The 19,458-nt window shown below is 53.8% G+C and overlaps 8 protein-coding genes across 8 annotated transcripts; 3 read left to right on the forward strand and 5 right to left on the reverse strand.

Moving 5' to 3' along the window:
* Positions 1 to 362: 362 nt before the first annotated feature.
* J4E87_007416 (uncharacterized protein) lies at positions 363 to 2,257 on the forward strand (the record flags this gene model as incomplete). Its single annotated transcript, XM_049379011.1, has 3 exons — positions 363 to 535; positions 586 to 1,307; positions 1,368 to 2,257. 3 exons carry the CDS (start codon positions 363 to 365, stop codon positions 2,255 to 2,257), a joined length of 1,785 nt encoding a protein of 594 aa, XP_049231281.1.
* Positions 2,258 to 2,546: 289 nt separating this feature from the next.
* Positions 2,547 to 4,044, reverse strand: J4E87_007417 (uncharacterized protein; the record flags this gene model as incomplete). Its single annotated transcript, XM_049379012.1, has 5 exons — positions 2,547 to 2,558; positions 2,745 to 3,026; positions 3,078 to 3,331; positions 3,387 to 3,856; positions 3,908 to 4,044. 5 exons carry the CDS (start codon positions 4,042 to 4,044, stop codon positions 2,547 to 2,549), a joined length of 1,155 nt encoding a protein of 384 aa, XP_049231282.1.
* Positions 4,045 to 4,473: 429 nt separating this feature from the next.
* J4E87_007418 (uncharacterized protein) lies at positions 4,474 to 5,860 on the reverse strand (the record flags this gene model as incomplete). Its single annotated transcript, XM_049379013.1, has 2 exons — positions 4,474 to 4,688; positions 4,741 to 5,860. The coding sequence occupies 2 exons, from the start codon at positions 5,858 to 5,860 to the stop codon at positions 4,474 to 4,476; spliced, it is 1,335 nt and encodes a 444-aa protein (XP_049231283.1).
* A 1,679-nt stretch (positions 5,861 to 7,539) lies between these two features.
* On the reverse strand, positions 7,540 to 9,120 carry J4E87_007419 (uncharacterized protein; the record flags this gene model as incomplete). The annotated part of the gene is made up of 2 exons (XM_049379014.1): positions 7,540 to 7,729; positions 7,784 to 9,120. The coding sequence occupies 2 exons, from the start codon at positions 9,118 to 9,120 to the stop codon at positions 7,540 to 7,542; spliced, it is 1,527 nt and encodes a 508-aa protein (XP_049231284.1).
* Positions 9,121 to 10,440: 1,320 nt separating this feature from the next.
* On the forward strand, positions 10,441 to 13,738 carry J4E87_007420 (uncharacterized protein; the record flags this gene model as incomplete). Its single annotated transcript, XM_049379015.1, has 2 exons — positions 10,441 to 10,656; positions 10,706 to 13,738. The coding sequence occupies 2 exons, from the start codon at positions 10,441 to 10,443 to the stop codon at positions 13,736 to 13,738; spliced, it is 3,249 nt and encodes a 1,082-aa protein (XP_049231285.1).
* A 433-nt stretch (positions 13,739 to 14,171) lies between these two features.
* J4E87_007421 (uncharacterized protein) lies at positions 14,172 to 15,753 on the reverse strand (the record flags this gene model as incomplete). The annotated part of the gene is made up of 2 exons (XM_049379016.1): positions 14,172 to 15,186; positions 15,236 to 15,753. The coding sequence occupies 2 exons, from the start codon at positions 15,751 to 15,753 to the stop codon at positions 14,172 to 14,174; spliced, it is 1,533 nt and encodes a 510-aa protein (XP_049231286.1).
* A 577-nt stretch (positions 15,754 to 16,330) lies between these two features.
* J4E87_007422 (uncharacterized protein) lies at positions 16,331 to 17,565 on the forward strand (the record flags this gene model as incomplete). Its single annotated transcript, XM_049379017.1, has 2 exons — positions 16,331 to 16,883; positions 16,934 to 17,565. The coding sequence occupies 2 exons, from the start codon at positions 16,331 to 16,333 to the stop codon at positions 17,563 to 17,565; spliced, it is 1,185 nt and encodes a 394-aa protein (XP_049231287.1).
* Positions 17,566 to 18,432: 867 nt separating this feature from the next.
* J4E87_007423 (uncharacterized protein) lies at positions 18,433 to 19,308 on the reverse strand (the record flags this gene model as incomplete). Its single annotated transcript, XM_049379018.1, has 1 exon — positions 18,433 to 19,308. One exon carries the CDS (start codon positions 19,306 to 19,308, stop codon positions 18,433 to 18,435), a length of 876 nt encoding a protein of 291 aa, XP_049231288.1.
* Between the last annotated feature and the right edge of the window lie 150 nt (positions 19,309 to 19,458).

The raw sequence follows: 19,458 nt of genomic DNA on the forward strand, positions 1-19,458 counted from the left end.
GCCCAAATTGGATATTGCACGTTTCAGCTGACGGCGCGCCAAATTCGAGATTCAGCCAACGCGATATCCCTACGACTTCTTGACGCGTCTTGATCTACTCCATCAAGACTGCAGAAAGATTATGGACCGTCTGGCATGTCTGTTAGCTCTCCACACCCGCATACAGGCGCGCGGGTGTACATAGCTGGAACCTCGCGTATGTATGAGCCCCCTGATGCAACTAGAGATCGTCGCGCTTGAGTCTCAGCCTTCTCAGCCCTCAGCCCCCAACATCGCCTTGCAGCCTGCCCATCTATAAATCCATCTCGCCACCCGCTCTGGCATGGTTGCGCGTTGTCAGTGTCCGTACCTAGGTAGCGATCATGTCTACTTACTCCGACAACAGCAATGGCAAACCCTCCAAGAGAGGCACGATTCCCGCACTTTGGTCTGCGAAACACATTCCGCACAGCGCAGATTTCCCTGATCCGTATGAATTAATTGGAGATGCATACGAGAGGATACCAGTCGCAGACGAGTGGGAATTGCCGGACCCGTAAGTTCACAGCATTGACAGTCTTCCAGGTCAAGACTCACGTAATGCAGCAACAGCAGGAGCCGGCCATATTTGGCGCACATCAAATCGCTGTCGACTTCGTGGAGGACTTTACGACATCTAGCGGACTGGATGCAGGTTAGCACTACCCCACTACGCTGGAATGAGATCAAAGAGCACCCAGAGGAACGCGAAACCCGTGCGAATAAGACAAACGTCACCTTCGTCGAGTATAGTCCTGCCACTGCACCAAAAGCTACAGCGATAAAATCACCTGCTTTGCTTCAAGAAACTCTTCAAGCTTTGTCGCATGAGCATACTAAAGAACCTCCCCTGCGCCTCTTCATAGTAGAAGACCTGTCTCGACAAGTCATTGAGCTGCTGGGAGCGCGTTTCGATATAGATCCATTGTTCTTTCGAGAACAGATCGATGACTACGTGTGGCACAACACACGTGACCCCTGGGCGTCACCACCCAGCCTAGTCTCAAGCATGAGGCATCGGCCCTGGTTCAAGATGCGCAATATGAGGTTACGATACCACAAAACAGAAGGGGACTATTTCAACTCGAGGCTGGAAGCAAACTCTTGGAACGTGCTGAGACGGCCTGATAACGATGAGAACCATTGGCATTACCAAGATGGAAAGGGAGCAGTCGTGTCCATTATGCGCACGCGTACATCCATGTGGATCGGCAAGGACAAGAAGTGTGGTAATGGAACCGTCGGTATCGTCTTGCTAGATCCAACTGTTAGCCAAGGCCGGCCACTCTGTAAGTACCAACAAAATGACAGTAGCTGAGGTACTGAATTGCCTTACTGACACTGCAAAGGGTATGATCGCAGTAATTGGTTGCCAACACCGAAGATGGACACCAAAGTTTACCCCTCAATCAAGTCTTCAGTATCCTGGTTCGAAGACATTGTCCAAATGACGACTGCTTTCCCGTGGTTTGAGCGGAAAGAGGGAAATGAGATCAACGCGCAAGTTCTCGCCAAACCAACTATATACACCATCTGCGCAGAGTGGCTCATAGTGTGCGACTATGTAAGAGCTCGTCTCAGCCAGATAGAGTGGGAACTCGAGATGCCACGCCTCTTCCGCTCGAAAGGTGATGCCATTGACACCTCGCTCAAGCGTCTGCATACCTGGCGTCGGCAGATCCCAGTGTTTCGGGAGATGATAACGGAGACATTGGAACATGCGCTTCCGGCTGCAGCGCGGCTTACTACCCCGTCTACTCAGTCCTCCGCTGCGCCCACATCACCTCTCTCCGTACGCTCGCTCTTTTCCGACAACCTGACCATAAATTACGATAACGTCGAAGGGTTCGAGGACATAGTGCCTGACTTCAAACGCGTCCTTGCCGCTGTCAATGAATTGCAGGAGCGAGTTGACCGCCTGACTAGTATTGTCACATCGGAGATCTCCATCGAAGATTCGCGTCGCGGGCTCGAGGAGAACCATAACATGGCGAGGATAACATGGCTGGCGACCATCTTCATCCCGTTGACGTTCATATCTGGGCTGTATAGCATGAACGAGAGTGTTTCAGCATTGAAGACGACGTATGGTTGGTACTTCCTGACGGCCGTGCCATTTACGTTGATCGTCATGGCAATCGGCTGGGTGGCTGGAGGCGGCAGTCTGACACCGTGGAAGAAAAATACTACAAAGCAAAAGGGCATGATTGGGGGAAGAGACAACAAGAAAGCCAAGTGACTGAGTGTCACAGTGTCTTAGGCGGTAGACTTCTCGACGTTCAGACGACGTACTAATGTAGTGTTCCTATCAGCTCCCACCCTGGACCACCACCAAGGCTTAGTTTGGCTACTATGTCCTCCCGGCTACAACGTGAATCTGAAACTAGGGTGTTGATGGCCAAGTCTATCCGCATCCGCTCGCAGCAGTCTATCATTCCGTTCACCTCTCTCTCGCTTTCTGTTTTCCCAGCCGAGGTACCAGCACTGTATGGCGGCGAGTACGATCGTTACTACCAATGCACCAAGGCTTACAGAATGGCCTAGAACATATTTCGGCGCATCGCGCTGAAGATAGATGAACGTGCCTATGAAGGCCGAGCAATTGGCGATGCTGATTACCATGCCAATTCCGACTGCGCGGACATAGTGAGGCGCAAGATTGTTGGACGCCCATCCCTGATGACAGATGAGTAAAGTAAGCATTTCGGTTCGCGGGCGAAGCTTACCATAAGCATGGGCGAACCCTGGAAGACACCGATCGCGACCAGGAACGTCCCGGCGTACCGCACGGCATTCGTCGTCGCCACTATCAACATAACGTAACCACATATCCCTAACACGCAGCCTCCTATGATAAAATAACCGCGATTCTTCAACTTGTCGGAGGCGTACGCCGTGCCAATGACTGTGATGAAAGCAGCCATGTTAGGTGGTACCGTGAAGAGCTGCGCGGTGGTGCTTTCATAGCCCATGCCGGCAATGATACTAGGAAGGAACAGCGAGAAGCTCTGTCAAGCTTTAGCATAGTCTCCGGCGTTTGAGATCCCAAAAAAGCTTACATAGAGCGGCACCAACAAGAAGAACCAGATGAAAGCAGAAAGGTACGTCTGCGGGGCTTTGAGTGCCATCTTGACCCAATACCAACTGAACTTCTCATCGTCGACATCGACTTCGGTGGATCCTCCTGCATCAAGCCTCATGCGTCGCAATGCCCACTCCTTCTCTTCATCACTCAAGAATCCTGCTGCGGCAGGGGTATCCGGCATGAAGAAGAAGCATACGATGCCGAACACAACAGTGATTGCGCCCTCGACTGAGATCATGTCAGCGCAACATCTCCACAACGTGAAACATTAGCGAGAACTTACTTAAGAAGATCCAGGGCCATCTTCGATACCCCCCAACCTCGATGGTTGCCAGTCCCGAAGCGAGCAGTCCACCAAAAGCCCCAGATAGAGGCGCGGCGCAATAAAAGAGACCGCTTCTCAGTAGCATCTCGCCTCGCCTGTAGAACATGGCAAGGTAGATGATCACGCCACCGAGAATGCCTCCTTCACATAATCCCAGCAACAGTCTACATGCCACCAGCCCAGCAAATGACTGCACGAAGCCCATGAACGTACACACTAGACCCCATGCCGTGATCAGAGCTGGTAGGTATATCCCGGCGCGCAAACGCTTGACGAGTAGGTTAGACGGTACGTCGACCAGGATGTACGGGATGTAGAAGACGAGGAGGGCGATGTTAAACCGTGTACCAGTTGTGATGGAAAGTTCATCGGACAGGCCGGCTATTCTTGCGTTGCCGATGTTGCTGCGGTCTATGAACGAGAAGAGCCTAGAATTCTTACTCAGCATACGCCGTGAACAGTGTTGAGGAGCAAAATACCATATCCCGAACAACCAAGGCAGAATACGGAGGTCGAACTTTCGATTCAGACGCTTATCCAGGGCTTGATCGATCGTCTCATCGATTGTGATCGCCTTTTCGATGCGTTCAGTGTCTGTTTCCTTGGGCTTATCCATTGTGGCTGGTTAGCAGACTAGTCACAGTAGAACGCGCTTTCACGGCAGCAACAGGAGAAGAATGCGAACAGAAAATGGAATACAGATTAACAACACCGAAGGATCTAGCTAGTGTAACGCCCACGTCCAAGCAACTGTACATCTTCCCGAACCAATGTTCATAGGCTAAAGTCTCTCCACATTGCGGGGAAGTTTCGAAGGATCACCAATGCTGCGGGGATATCTCCAAGGAGCATGCCGAGCTATGGAGAAAGGCTTGTCGGCCAGTGAGCTTCTCGCCAAATGTCTTGTGCAAGGGCGATGTGACGGATAATGTTTCCCCGAGCAATGCGAATGAGGAGAGAAGCTGCGCGGCTGGTAAGCGAGATGTCAAGAAATGTGGCTGACGATGACCCGACACACGTGCCGGTAGCGCGCCGTTGCCGCCACCTATTTCGTCATGAACGCCCAAAATCCTCTAGCCAGAATAATGCTCGGCAAATCAACAACACGGTAGAAAATCTCTCCAACTATAGCAACCAGCGGTGCGCAGACCAAGAAGCAGACAAAAGTGCTCAGAGAACCGTTCATGCCGGCGTCGGCCATGTGCGTGTATAACTTGATACCGGCGGTGTAGATGAGTATAGATTGGACGAGGAAGTAGCCTGGGATGTGTAAGTAATTGTTTCATGACTTTGTCGAAGAGTTGCGACTTACTAAAGCTCCTCTTGCCTAGCGAAACGAAGAAGCCTCCGCGAAGGATAGCCCGGGGCAATTCGAACGTCTCAACCAGAAGCATCGACCCAAGGATGATGAGGTAGTTGTCGACCCTCGCCATCGGCTGGTCTAGATCTACGTTCTCGTTCAAGAATCCGTCATCGTACAGCGCGGTGTGACCCCATAGCTCATTGTCGCGCATGTCTGGTTTTCCGGAGATGAAGGCGAACTGCAGCACAACACCGGTAAGGACCATCGCAGCGTAAAGTGGCCAGACTTGGATACCGAAGTTGCCGATCTTGAATCCTCGTTGGGACCGGGCCTTGAAGTCCATGTTGAGGACCGCATCAGCAATGATGAGGCCAGTAACGCTGTACCAGGCCCAGCTCTGTACCCAGAACGCTGCTACGATGAAAGCTAGCATGGCCTTTACTCGCCATGAGGTGCGTGTATTCGGAACAATGACCATGGTGATGTAGACGGTATAACTTTGCTGGAAGAGCACGGACACTATCCAAAGCGTACCAGATGGGAAGACATCGTTGGCGGCCTGACTAGCGTAACGCTTGTTGACCCAGAAGATCTCAAAAAGGGAGTTGAAGTAAATCAAGAAGTTCTGGATCCGCGTCGGTGCGATGGTGGAGATGTTGCCAGTAGAGGCCAAGAAGTCGGAGATGTAGTCGGTCGAGGTTGTGCTGAATGCCGCTGCCGCAAAAGAGTAGGCGATGAAAGTCGGAATCCATAGTCTGATGCCACGACGGAAGACACTCGATGCGCCGACCTCACGCGTCTTGTTGGCGAGGTAAGGTAAGCAAATGGTGCGCGCGGAGAGGAAGATAATCCATGAGTAGATCAATGCCTCGTTGGCGAAGATTACTGAAAATGACTTTCGAAGTGCGACCTGGTACGCCGGGCCATCAACATTCTTCGAGTCTGGAAGGGCGGCTGGAAGAAAGGTCTGGAAGAACACGTAGAGGAATGATTGGAATACAAACAGGCCACGAAGCCCAATGAGGTAGTTCTGGTCAGCCGACAGGGTTGTCGTTCCTTGCTCGGCCGACGACGAGGGGAAGATAGCCTTGAGTTTGGATGAAAGGGTAGGCTCCATTGTTGCAGACATCTTGTTCGATATCGCGGTAAAGATGAGGATCTCGGTGATAAAGAGGAAGAGCAGCTTACAAACAAGGCAATTTACCCTCGACTTCTGATTCCACACAGACAACAAAACCAGCACGACCCTTGGCGACTACTCGCGGCAGTAGCACCACGTCCCGTACCAAAGACCCCCCGTGGGAGACCCGAGATCAGCATCTTGGCCACCAGAACGACCACGTACCTGAAGGCGACTTTTCTTTCCGTGACTAGCACAGCGTCTGCCTACCGAGCACGGGAAGCGTTGAGCTTAGTTGCAACGCAAGCTTCCGAGCACAATTCAGGCGCATGCATGCCAAGGGTCAGCTATGCTTTTTGTGGCGTTCTCTACGTCCCGCTGAGCAGTTGTTCGATAAGCGTTGACCCTAGTTGAGGCTGGCAGCGGGTAACTTTGGCGGCATACAATAGTTCGCATTTCTGGCATCCGGACCACTTACACGAAGCGGGCGGCTGTTGATCGTTATCTTGATCTCGGATGTTGAAATGTCGGCCTGCCGACTTGTAACGTCGCCGTCTTCATCATACACATCCCAGACGCACGTCGTGACGTGCTCGATGAAAAGCACCCTGATCCCTCAACACCCAGGTACCGCCGGGCAACGGCCTTCCTCAGAACCTTCCACGTGTGGCGCATGGGGCAGCCCTACTTGGGCATCTACACCTGTCAGTGACCGCCATGTCAACTGCGGCCGTCCGTGCACGTTGATTTTCATACCGAACATCCGTGCGATAGGCCACGAAGGGTCGTGAAATCCGCACGTTTTCCAAAATCCGAGGGGCTGACTCGTGTGCTCACACCGAAAAAGGAAGGTCCGCGTTCCGGAGAGCAAAAGCCAGCTGGGACAGATCCTACTCACCGAAGATAACGCCGTGTCGAATTTTTCTAGCAAGTTTGCGGATGGTTCCGCCGGCCTACGATGCTGTGCTACCCGCCAGGTGTAGTGTGGTAGGTAGCATCCCACGCGGCCTAGGGAACGCACACTTGCGAAGTGGATCTACGCGCTAGCGAGCGCGTGTCGATCGCCCGCATAGTCGACTTGTAATGTCCCGGCCACCCCTGGTGCTGTTGATTATTTCCTTTTTCATGTCGCTAGGCCGATGCTTTCTGGCAACGCATCAGGGTGCAGGGTCCGTTTCAGTAAAGCGCTGCCCTTCGGCCCTGCTTCATGCTAGGATTTTACTTATCTCTGAGTTTACCTTCCGTGATAGACTGTGCGTGACAGATCGGAAATCGTATCGCCGACGTGAGTCGCCCGGGATAAGGCTGATGCTCTGCATTCCGCTGTGATGCCGCGCGTTATCTCATAGATCGAGTTTCACATGTTGACCACTCAGGAGCCAGGACAACAGAGTCAATCGATAGACAATGATCATTGGTAAACGAGAAGAGCGCATCATTTCTCGAAGAACCTTATTTGCGACAACGGTCATCGTGTCAAGATGTGCAGAAATGGTATGTAGTAATAGTGATTATGATGTAATTAATCGTGTATTATATACTGTTGCGTGACTCATGAAAGCCTCAGCCGCCATTAGTGGCTTGCGGGCTTCATCCCGAACTAAACGAGAGCATTCAAAGCCTTGTGCCCCTTCCCTATGATATTGACAAAAAAGAAAATTAAGAAGATAATATGATATGGTATGGCCCTACTTCCTAGCTGTTGGGTTCCAGGAGCTGTACTTGACAAGTTGGCGAGCGTGGCCGTAAAGACCGATTGTGGCGTTGAGAACCAGGTAAAACGGGTACAGAACCGAGAAGAGAATGATCATCCTTCTGGAGATGTACTCGGATTTGACCTGGTTGGTGATCCAAAGAGTAGCAATCAAGCAGACGATACTGTGACACGACACCGTTAGCGAGGTACAAGATTACGTCAAGGGCTGTACGAACCTGATAATGAAAAGCCACTGTGATACGGGGTACTGGAAATAGACCAGCTTCCAGAGCTCCTCCCCGGACGTCGGGAACTTGACGATAACGAATGATGCGACTAAACACGTGTACTGTGTGACGAGATAGTACGAGGATTCGCGGATGAGTAATAGCGACAAAACACCGAAGCGGGCAGTGAAGCTGCGCTTGGCATGCTCTTCGTGCAACGGATCCTTGACGCCATTCCAAACCATCTTCATGTGTCGCATACTCGCCTGAGCCCAGCCCTGAGCCCACCGGAGACGTTGCTTCCAGAATGCGCTGAAGGTCGTGGGGGCCAGCTCGTAGGAAGTTACGTTGAGATCATGAACGGTCTTGGCACCTTTGGAGAATGCGCGAAGTGCAGAGTCGATGTCTTCAGTAAGCATTGTGTCGTCCATCTTCAGATTGCGAAGAAGGGATGTGCGCCAATAACCGTTGGATCCACAGAAGAGACCGAATCCCCACATAGTAGAACGACCGGGATGAGAGACAGCGTAAATCTTGTCGAACTCGACTGCGATCATGTTGGTCATGAAGCTGTCGTCGGAGTTGAAGATGATGCAGCGGCCTTGGACGATGTCGACATCCTTCTCGGCAACGAATCGCTCAGCGGCCCATCGTGGTGAGTTGGGGTGAGGGTAGTGGTCGCAATCGTAGATGGCGATGATGTCAGATCCAGTGTCCAGCGTGAAGTAGTAGTTGAGGTTGTCTGCCTTGGAAGTCGAGTTGGGTACCTTGATGACCCTTGCATGGGGGAAGCGCATAGGGAGTTGGTGCAGCTCAGTCTCCAATGGCTCGATTGGCTTGGGGGTGTTGTAGAGGATGACGATACGGATCTTGTCAGAGGGGTAATCGAGCTGTTCAAGCGCGTAAAGAGCGCGGTCCATGATGATGTCCTGCTCATTGGGTAGGTAGGCGACGATGAGAAGATCGAGGATGGGTAGCTTGTGGTGTGGCGTGGGGAACAGCCACTGCTTCTCCTGCGCTTGCGTGACGATTGCTCTTGCCTCGCGGCAGGGCGTGATACTGAAGAAGGCCTCCAAGACAGTTGTGCCGGCAATGTAAAAGTTGGTGCACATGTATATGAACCAGAAGATGGCAATCAGCCCGTTGCTGCAGTACATGTAGAGGCATACCGAGAAGACGTAGTAGGAGGCGACCAGACCGAAGGGCGTCCACTCAGAGATCCAGGAAGATGTCCGACCGATTGCCTCAGTAGCGATGGAAGGATTTTTGGCGACCGACTTCTTGTTGGCCGTAGGAGAAGTGACCTCCCCGACCTCAATTACGCAGTCCTTCGTGGTGTCAGACATCTTGAAACGAGTGTATGATGTGACAGTAACGATGGAAGAGGTAGTCAAAGCGAATGGTGACTATGATGGAGGGGGTGAGACTACTGACAAGGAGCGGATACAGAACATATATTCGGCCCTTGATTGCACAATTGCTTAGTGCGTATGGTAAACACCGTAGCCGACACGCAGCGACTGTAGAAGGGGCAAAACCGCCGAAGGGTTCATGTCGAAACCGTGATTACCGCCCGTGGGAGCTGGTCTCCATGCAAGCTTCGTGCTCAACTGAGATCAGCATTACCTAGCATCAACAGCGCCAAGTTGTGATAATGAGATTGGAGTGGGTCGGCCTGCACGTTGGCCATGTCGACCCCGGTACAGCTCTACAGGTCGGGAATGGTGAATATGCCAAGTCACATGTCAAACCCACGTCCACAAGTCTGGCGGGCCAACCAGGTGCTTTTTACCAGTTGACCGCAGTTTGGTCAACGTCAACGAACATGCAGAATCGGGCGGGTTGGGGAAGGAACATCGGAGGGACACACGCCAGCCGCTATCTGGCGGTGCATTTTCCTGGCATCCGGTGTCCACGGTGCCACTGAGCCTGCAGAAGCTGAGAGACGGGACACTGCACTGGGTATTGACACGACAATGGGTTCCCGCTGCGGCGTGCTGAGCGCATGAAGCACGGCTGGGACTGGCAGTGTGATGCGGACCCTTGTCGCCTTCCGGAAACGGCTGATATCGGTCGATGCTGGCAACGAAGATCAATGATCGAAACTGGGATGGTGATGAAGTTTCGTCGGGTTTGTTGAGGCAGAACGAGCGCGGGATGCATTGGGAGGAAACGTCTGTGCTAGCGTCGATGCACGGGCAGGAGTGCGGCGCACGTTTCCGACCCACCGACAGCGCGGGCACGGCATCTTCCTCAACCTTCTCGTCTGCACGTCCTACGGCGGCTAGTTAGCCCCATGCCACGACGTCCATTCTGCTTGCTATCAAGTACGGGCCTGCCAAGCAAAGCTTGCATACCTTTTTTGGCCTTGTTGCAGGGCCGCGCGCTCCCCGCTGAGGCAACGCTCCGATCATGACCCTCATGAAGCAGGCTAAGACTTTGTCCAAGATAGGGGACTTTGCAACGCCGTCAACCTGATGCCAATGCTGATCGGAGAAGCAAGGCGGCTCCTCCCCGTCCGGAGAGCAGTGTTGCAAGCTTAGGCCGGGGTCTTTACACAGGCCTTGCACAGCTAGCTGCATGCATATGTCGCAGACAAATACTGCCTTTCTGACTTGAGCAGCGGATCTGTCCCTGTTTCTGTTCAGTCACTCTCTCTCATCAGCATGTTTTCCTCTCATTTGCTCGGTCTTGCCCTTGTGCATATCTTGCCTGCGCTTGCGGATGTCACGCGTGGGCAGGACAATTGTACCTGCGGTTTCTACGACACCCAGACATCAGAGCTCTTTACCGACTCCATCATCGTCTACTTCAACGAGACTACCCAATTACCGATCGACTTCATCGCCGAAGACTTTGCTCAGAAGTATGCAAAGGATTGGGTCCGTCTGCCGTGAATATGCCTCAAAGCCAGTAGCTAATGCTTCCCAGAATGCCGTCTATCGCGAAGGCGCCTCTCCCGACAATCTCAGATTCAACAACGACTCTCTTCAGCTTGTTGTGGAACCTTCGACTGCCGAGCATCTCGTTCGAGGTGCTAGTCTGCGGACAAAGCGACGCGACATCCAGCATGGCTCTTTCCGCACTCTACTCAAGTCTGCAGACATGGATTCTGCGGGCACGGCGGCGTCCATGATGTGGAAGTACAATGAGACCGAGATCACCGAGCTCAGTGTCATGAACATGAACAACCGACGAGACCCATGGGTGGGTACCTTTGTCAACAACGAATTCACTACCCGTAACCTCGGAATGAACTACAGCCAGCTTCTCAACAGCACGGCTGCGAACCGCAACTATACTACCCTTGGTGGTGGCCTCAGCAATGGCAGCATCAACCCATGGGAGTTCACCGAGTACAGGATCGATTGGACTGCAGACTACATCAACTTCTACATCGGTGGCAACCTCACTAGGCAGGTCCTACAGAAGAACAACGGTGGCATGCCTTCTGTTCCCTCGGCCATGTTCTTCAAGCATTGGTCAACCGGTAACCGCTACTCTATGCGTGGTCCGCCTGAACGCACAGAGTCTGTTGCCGAAGTTGGCTGGATCCGAATGTTTTTCAACTCTTCTACAATGAGCGTAGATGCTCGCGAGGATTTCGTCGCCAGGTGCCCATTGACTGATGCGTGCTCGATGGACGACATTGAACTCCGCGGTTCTACGCCATATGGTGATGACGCAACAGAAAAATGGGAGCAGTACAAAGGCAAAGACATCAGGCGCATGCCGGCACTCTGGCTCTCCGTGTCATGCATCATATTCTCGACCGTCCTTATCATCCACGCCCTCATCCGACGTCTTGCTCCCAAGCTCAAGAGTGAAGCCCCGAAACCTACCCCAGCCTCCTCCACAGAGCCAAAAGAGTCCGAAGACGAAAAGAAGAATCCATTCAGCGACAGCACTTTCACAGTGGCTTCGCACGAGATCTTCTCTCGTGGTGGTGCCGACCAGAAAACTCCTTCCGCTTCCGAAAAGCGCAACTCAGACGACGACGATATGGCGATCGAGAGACTCCCCGGTACCTCGACTCTCGGTGGCTCTACACCCAAGGATGGCCTCTCCAGACCTAACTCGGTATTCTTCGATAGCCGTGGGCCAACTCCTTTCAACAGCAACTTCAACACTACGCGCGAGGATCTCTACGTACCTATGCCACCGATGCCAGGAACGGCAGTGTCGAGGGGAGGCGACTCTATGTTGACTATGGTCGATCCTCACGCATCGATGATGACTCCAGGAACTCCAGGCACAGCCATCTCAAGAGATCGCAACTCCATGCTCACTTTGATGGACCCGCGCGCCACCATGACCCCATCCGTTCCCATGATCGCTCCCCATGACAAGATTACAATGGAGACCGTCACCGAGTCCGCCCTACCAGCTCCTCGTATGCGCCCCCAGCCTCTGCCTCAGCGACAACGTATCGACCATCTTGCTGGTCTGACGGCGCTCTGCTCTCTCGTGGTCACCCTGATGCATTTTGGTCTTACCTTCGTCCCTGCCATCGTCACACCTGGTGCAGACGCACACAACGCATCTGAGCCATGGGCACAGAGAATCATCGGTCCGTTCCTGCTCAATCAGATGTGGCTTGGTGTCTTCTTCACAACCTCCGTCCGTTTCTTGACAGCACCTTACCTGCGCAAGGGCAAGATGGACGAGATCGCCAAGGCAGCCGTACGCCGAACACCCCGTCTTATGATTCCTGTCGCTTCGATGGCCCTGCTGGAGTACTTCTTCATTGACGTTGGCGCGACCAAGTTCTTGCAATACATTCCTTCGCTGACCTGGTCGACCTGGCCCTACGTGAGCCGATACAACAACTTCGGCCAGTACATCTCTGAAGTTCTCGAACTCATGTTCCTCGTCCCCAACGCCGTCCCGCAGATCACTCTGCACTACTGCACCGGTGTCCTCTGGACCATCGCCGTGCAACTCCAAGGTTCCTGGCTCGTCCTTCTTGGCGCTGTCGTCGTCTACGAGATCAAGACACCATGGAAGCGCATGTGCTACTACGCCTTCTGCCTCATCAACCACTGGTACGCTCAGTCTTGGGGCACATACCTCTGGCTCGGTCTGCTCCTCACCGACCTCGACGTGACCTACAAGTGGAAAGCGTTCCTGGCCACACGACCAGGAGCATACTACGCCACCATCACCTTCTTCTGGGCCTGCGTCGGTGCCAGTTTTGCCGTCAACGTCATTCCTAACTGGGTCGACACGGACTTCAACTTCTCGACTGCGGAGCGCGGCATTCACCCCGACCCCGTAACCGGCGTAGCCATTCAGGAAACAGACCAGGCAGGCTACCCGCCATACTACACGCCGCGTCTCAACGGTGTGCTCTTCGCAGGCGGCATGCAAGCCATCGTCGAGCTTTCCGCCGCTGTGCAATGGGTCCTGTCCACACCTCCTTTCCTCGTCCTCTTCCCCCACGTCTTCACCATTTACCTGCTCCATGGTCTCGTTTTCTGGACCTACGGATCCTGGCTCATGGTCGCACTAGCCGAGCGCGGCTTCAGCTACGGTATCAACGTAACCATCGTCGGCATAACATCCTACGGTGTGCTCTTCGCCTGCCTCCCCATCGTTACGCCCATCATCGAGGCCCTCGGTAAAGACATGACGGCCTTGGTGTGGATGACAGCAACCAAGAAGTCGCCACCGAGACGTCGCACACTGTTCCCCTTCCCGGAGGACCTCTTCACTGGCCGCGCTGTCAACGCCACTGCGGACGACAAGAAGGACGGCGGTGATGCGGAGAACGGCCTAGGTAACCGTGCCTCCGATGGTAGCACCCTCAATGGAAGCACCCCGAGTAGCGGCCGCCCCAGCAACGACAAGGGCAAAGGTGTTTCCACCACGGTGATGGAGTACAAGTTGAAGGCGTTCTCTACCGATGAGGATAGGAAGGACACGCATCCTTCGGCACGCATGAGCCACTTCTCAACAGACTGATGAGTGAAGCTCTGTTGGTTGACTGGGACATGCAATACCCAGAAAATGTTTAATGCTGGGTGGCGTTTATTTTGTGTTTTTTATCGTACACAGTTGTGCTTTTCCTTTGCGGTCTTTTTCGTTGTAGTTATTACTCTGGAATATCGATTTAGAAGTTCAAGAAACGTTCATGTCTCAACCTGATCAACTTGCATAGTGACATTACCTAAGATTTCATGTGAGGCGAGTTTGTGTTTGTCATGATACCATGCCAAGGATCAATGGGAATGCTGATGATGATGATGATCTATCATTGCTATTCAAAGGGTTATGACTGCTATTTCGTGTCTGCGCCTTTCAGGCTCTACCCAATTACGATCCAGTACACAATACAACATAGAAGGGAAAGAACAGCATCGTCGCAGCCGTCACAAGGAAAGCAGCTCAGTGATGCTTACTCGACGATCTCCAGTTCGCCCGTCCTGTGCTTGGCAAAAGTGTCCTTGTGCTCGTGCCAGATGCGCATCAGCTCGTCCACGTACTGCTGATGTATCTCATTGATGTAATCGTTGTCTGGGTGAGTGTCCTGCATCACCCTGATCGGGCGACCGACAACGATGTTGATGGGTCTCCGGTACGGCATCATGCCTACGTCGTAGTTGAAGACACCCCTCGCGTGGAAGATGGGTACCGTAAAGCCCATGAACTTCTTGACGAGCATCTGGAACTTGTGTATGTAGGGATGCGAGTCGGTATCGAGTTGGTCGTAGACGTCGTTTTCGCCGAAGGCGAGGACAGGGACGAGGTCGGCGCCGGTGCGTATGGCCATCTTGACAAAGCCCTTGCGGCGGTTGAGGACAAGCTTTATGGAACCGGGGCGCGCATCGAGGGATTCACGTGCGCCGCCCACGACGATGGTGATGGCGCGGCCCATGCCTTCGTTGTTATAACCGCCTTTGGAGAGGATGTTTTCGCAGGACTCGCGAGATACGGAAGCCATGCCGAGACGAAGGGCGTATTCGCGATAGATGGGGTAGCGGAAGTTGGAATCGAGGGTCAGCAGGGCGTTGGTGATGCCAGGGAAGAGCTGCGAAAAGCCAAGCGCTTCCGTTGCAAAGGCAGCGAAGGCGCCATGGGAGATGATGCCATGCGGGTGGTAGCCGAAGATGTACTTCCTAGTAGGCTCCAGCTCCTGGGAGCGATGTAGGCGGGCGGGGTAGTATGAAGCGAAGAGCGACCAGACGGGCAGCCGGCGGAACCAGTCGCTGCGGAACGACAGCTCGCCCGACGTGCCCGCGTTGGAGAAGAGGACGTAGATGGTATACGGCAGGAGGATCGGCCAGAGCAGGGGAATGCTGCAAAGGAAGAAGAAGATGGCAAGGCCGCCGACGATGCTGAGCGTGTGCATGAGGACGGCGAGGGTCTGGAGGCGGCGCTGGAGGGGGACGTTCATGGGCGCAAAGCGTATTCTGCGACGGTCAGCATGGTACGCCTTGAACGGAGTGCATGTCAACTTACTTGCTCTGGGACCATCCCGCGCCAGCCTGACGTCCTGTGGTGAGCTCCGAGTTTCTGCGCTTGAGGTCGGTTCTGCGGTCTGCTTTGGCGACCTGGAACTCCTGCTGCGGCTTCACACTCGTCAGCACGTCGCCATTGCCCTTGCCATTTCCATTCGTGTGTGCTCCGTTCATGTCTTTCTGCGCCTGCTCGCCCTGTTTGCGGCCGAGCGACCCGTGAGAGCCGCGCGATGAGACGCGACGATGGCCCTTCACTGTTGGACTCCGGGGCTCCTGACCCACGCCTTCGAGCGATGTCTTGTCTTCTTCAGAGGGGACCTTGATGCCATTGGTCTTTACCTCGTTGGCCTTGCCCAGTATCTTCTTCCCGTGGTGTTCGGCGGTGCCGTCGGTGCCGTTGGCATGTGATTGTGGCTGCTGGGGCTCCAGGGCCTCTTCGGCGGCGTCGGCGTACGACTTGGGCGGCAGGTGGTGCTCAGCCCGCTCTTCAGGCGCCGAGGGCTCGGGATTCAGCGACATGGCTAGCGATGGGCTGGGACGGGAGCAGTTGGGGGGAGATGCTTCGTAGGGTGGGTGCAATGGGCATGTTTTGGGTTTTGTTGGCGCGCATAGCGTGCGTTGGACCTTCCTGACATTCCGCGCGTGGGAATGACGTACCTCGGTGGCTGCGTTGTTCCTTCCACGGCCCGGCATCGCTAGGAAGCCGACAAACAGGAACATCAACAGCCACCTCTCACCATTTTGATCCATCAATTACAGAGTACACGCCTCTAACAATCCGTCGCTTTCATTCATGCTGCTCGACGTAGACAAATTACGCGATTCTCTATGACCCCGTCGTTCCTTCTCCATGCCAGCCGCTCGCTCCTACCTAGCCAGCAAGCGAGGAGGGTGTGGCGCATGCTCCACCGCGGCCTCAAAGCCTTCGACACCGCGTCTCACATGTTTGCCACTTCCTGATTCGTCGATATCAAGACATGTTCTTACTGCGCTGCCATGATGCTCTTTCCTTATCTGCAACTCAAGCGCAAAGAGCATATCTCTCCTGACTGACAGTCCGTGCTACTTGTTCCTATTGGAGAGCGAAACCTGAAACATGTCCTTCCAAGCTACAGCAGCACACTCGTCTCGCATCACCAAGCCAAGAAGAAAAAGTGCCGTCGCAGCACTGGGTCTCAAACGAACAACTTCATCACCCTCAGCAGCGAGTTCAAAGAGGCGGTCGCTACCGAACGACACTACCACTCCCTTTGATGATGACGAGGAACTAGATGATACCGGTGTGATAGCCTCTCTTTCCGATGACCTAAACTTTCGCGATGTCCCACAGTACATGGAGTACATCCGCAACAGGATGTTTAGCGACATGCCAGAGAAGGCCGGTATGAACTCGACCAGGATAGCAGAGGTTTTGAATTTTCGGAGAAGATTGCCACCGTTTGTCACGGTAGCGCATATCGACGCACTCAGCACCTCGTCAACGCGGATTGAGCGGGAAATTGCTGAGCTAGCCAGAGCAGGTATCCTGAGAAGGGTGACGATACCGAATCGGGGGGTTGGTGCTGCTGCAGTGGGTGATGGTATTGCTTCGGTGAGAGAGTGGCAGAACCTCGTGCAATCTCATGCTGAGCTACCTGAAGATCTGAAAGGTAATCAAATTCGCCAACCACCCTGTTATCTGTCACTGACATAGCATCAGAAAAATACATAACAGCCATGAACACCAACCCGATATCTACATCCATCCCCGGCACAACCTTCACCTCTCCCCAGCTATCCGCCCTAGTAACCTTTGGCTTCCTCACCTCGGCCTCAAACTACCCTTCCCACACCTCGCTTTTCGCCTCTCCGGGCGCCAGCTCACTCCTCGCCGTCTCCACATCCGGATCCCGCCACGCAGCCGGTTCTCTAGACGCCGTCGGCGGCACGCAAGCAACCCAGCACATCCACGGCGGCACTTCATTATCCGGATCCCGCCCATCCGTAGCAGCACAGTACAACTTCTCCCTGCCTAACATGGGCACACACATTAAGCTGCTGGTTGATGCACGGAACCACCTACTCACTCTGCTGAAGAAGACAAAGCATAGAGAGATGCCATTGGATGTTCTGCGTGAGAGATGGGACGGTAATGTCGCGGCGCATGATATCAAAGCGGAGAGGAAGAAGTTGAGGGGCGAGTTTGCAGGCGTACTACCTGGGCGAACGAAGAAATGGAAGACATTCTATGGAATGAGATTTGAGTGGGTCTTGGAGGAATGTCTAGGTGCTGGCTTAGTTGAACTCTTTGAGACCGGTAGCGTTGGTAGAGCTGTGCGAGCGATATCTTGACTTGCCCTCGCTTTCTCATGTTGTTTCGCAACCAGACCTGCTGCACGTCCAATCGTTATCAGCTCAGGTGGACTCAACGATCGACATCCCACATTCCTCCACGCGTACGATCCAACGTCGATCAGTATACTTGAAACATAAAGTGGGACTGATGACGCATACCAACACACCGTTAAGCGCAAGGGATGCCAGCATCAGTTTGGTCAATTATTCATTTCTTTGTACGATGCTGCACTAAACTGCTCTGCTATCTGCAATTTGTCTTGGTACATGTTTGATACCAAAGGTGCTGACCTCCATCCTGCGTGATATGCTTCATAAACTCCTAACCCCTGCTGCACTGATGTAGCCTCATCGTGTGAGCATGACAATCTGGTTTCGTTCATTCATCGTGACCGGACGCCTGAACTGATGGAACATGAGATACGAGTTCGATATAATCAGGTGAAGACGCCATAAAGTCCACGTCGTGGAATGCAATCTGCCCAAGTTGGCAGAGAAAGACGTTGGTAGAACGATCGTAGTGCATGCTTCCAGTAGTGATAGTTGCACATGACGATGCTTTCCGAGTTATGATGGTGCCAGGTGCAGTAATCGCCGTTACGTGCCTGGTTTCCACGAAAGCTGTCTTTATAATCCTTCGATCGCTCATGGCCATGAGCGATACGAAGGCCTGGTATAAGGTTGTTCTGGAGTATGAAAGTTTCCGTTTCGTAGGCGGTAGAGTACTGATACACGATTGTGAAGGAGTCTGACGTCTCATCTATGAGGTAGATGTCCTATAGATCGCGGAGATTAGCCACTACAAAGCAAGAATGTGAACGGGATCACCTACCGGAGATCGAAATGTCAAGTCACGTAGAGAAGCTAGTCCATGTAGAAATCGCCCTTGAGGATCCGCTCCTGCATGGCATCAGGCACTCTAGGCTTGGGCATCTCACGAACGGGTGGCTCCATGATCGTAACGCTCTTAGCACGCTGGTGCGTCGGACCGGAAGGGCTCAGCATGGGAGGGGGGCCGGAGATGGAGCCTCGCTCGGCTCGCGATCGGAGGTTCTCAGCGAAATTGTAACCTTCGCCTGTTGAAGACGACGTTAGCGAGTAGTTTCCAAGTATGTTCTCGGACTGCTCTGCAATGGTGGAGGGCCAGATGTGTGATATGGAAGTAGATCGCCGCGAGTGTGCATGGGTAAAGGGACGAAGCAGGGTAGCGGAAGAGGGCAATGACTGTGACAATGAAGACAGACCTCGACCTCGACCAGTCGGGGGAGAGGAAGCTTTATGGATGGGTGGTCTACCATTTGGGTTCCCAACGCCTCCGTTGCTCTGCCTAACATCCCGCATTGCACGAGCTCCGAAGCTCAGCCGTCGAGCAAAGGGTGTGGCTGGGTTGCTGCTGCTAGCAGATGTGGAAGGGGCGTAGTCATCTTCGAAGGGGCTCTCGTCGACCGAGCCAGAGTTGGCGCTGGAGATGCTCTCGGTTCGGGTTCGCGGGGTCTGGAGGAATGGGGACGTCTGGCCAGGTGAAGCACCCAGACCGATGGTGGTGAGCGAAAGCCGCCGTCTCTGAGCGTTGGCAGCAGCTGTCGTGATGGGGCCCGTGGCAGCCTGTCCTCCGGATTGCTGGCCTACATAGCCGCTTGACCGGCCGAACAGGTCCTGGAACGTCTGGCTGGTCACTGAAGCACGTCGGCGAGGGTCCGGCGAGGCGAGCGGGGGAGAGTTCCGGCCGTTGGAGGACATGATGGGCGTGGCAACGAGGTTTGAGGGAGGTTCAGGGTCTGTGTGAAGTGCTCAATTGAGTTGAGGGGTCATGCGCGTAGAGCAAATCAAGATGGGGTGCGTAGAGAAACAAAACAAGGGGTGGGATGGTTGATAAGTCGCTAGGCGCAC

Source organism: Alternaria ethzedia (genome assembly GCF_023757985.1).
Source record: "Alternaria ethzedia strain BMP 0044 chromosome Unknown scaffold_20, whole genome shotgun sequence".
Classification (NCBI taxonomy): Eukaryota; Fungi; Ascomycota; class Dothideomycetes; order Pleosporales; family Pleosporaceae; genus Alternaria; species Alternaria ethzedia.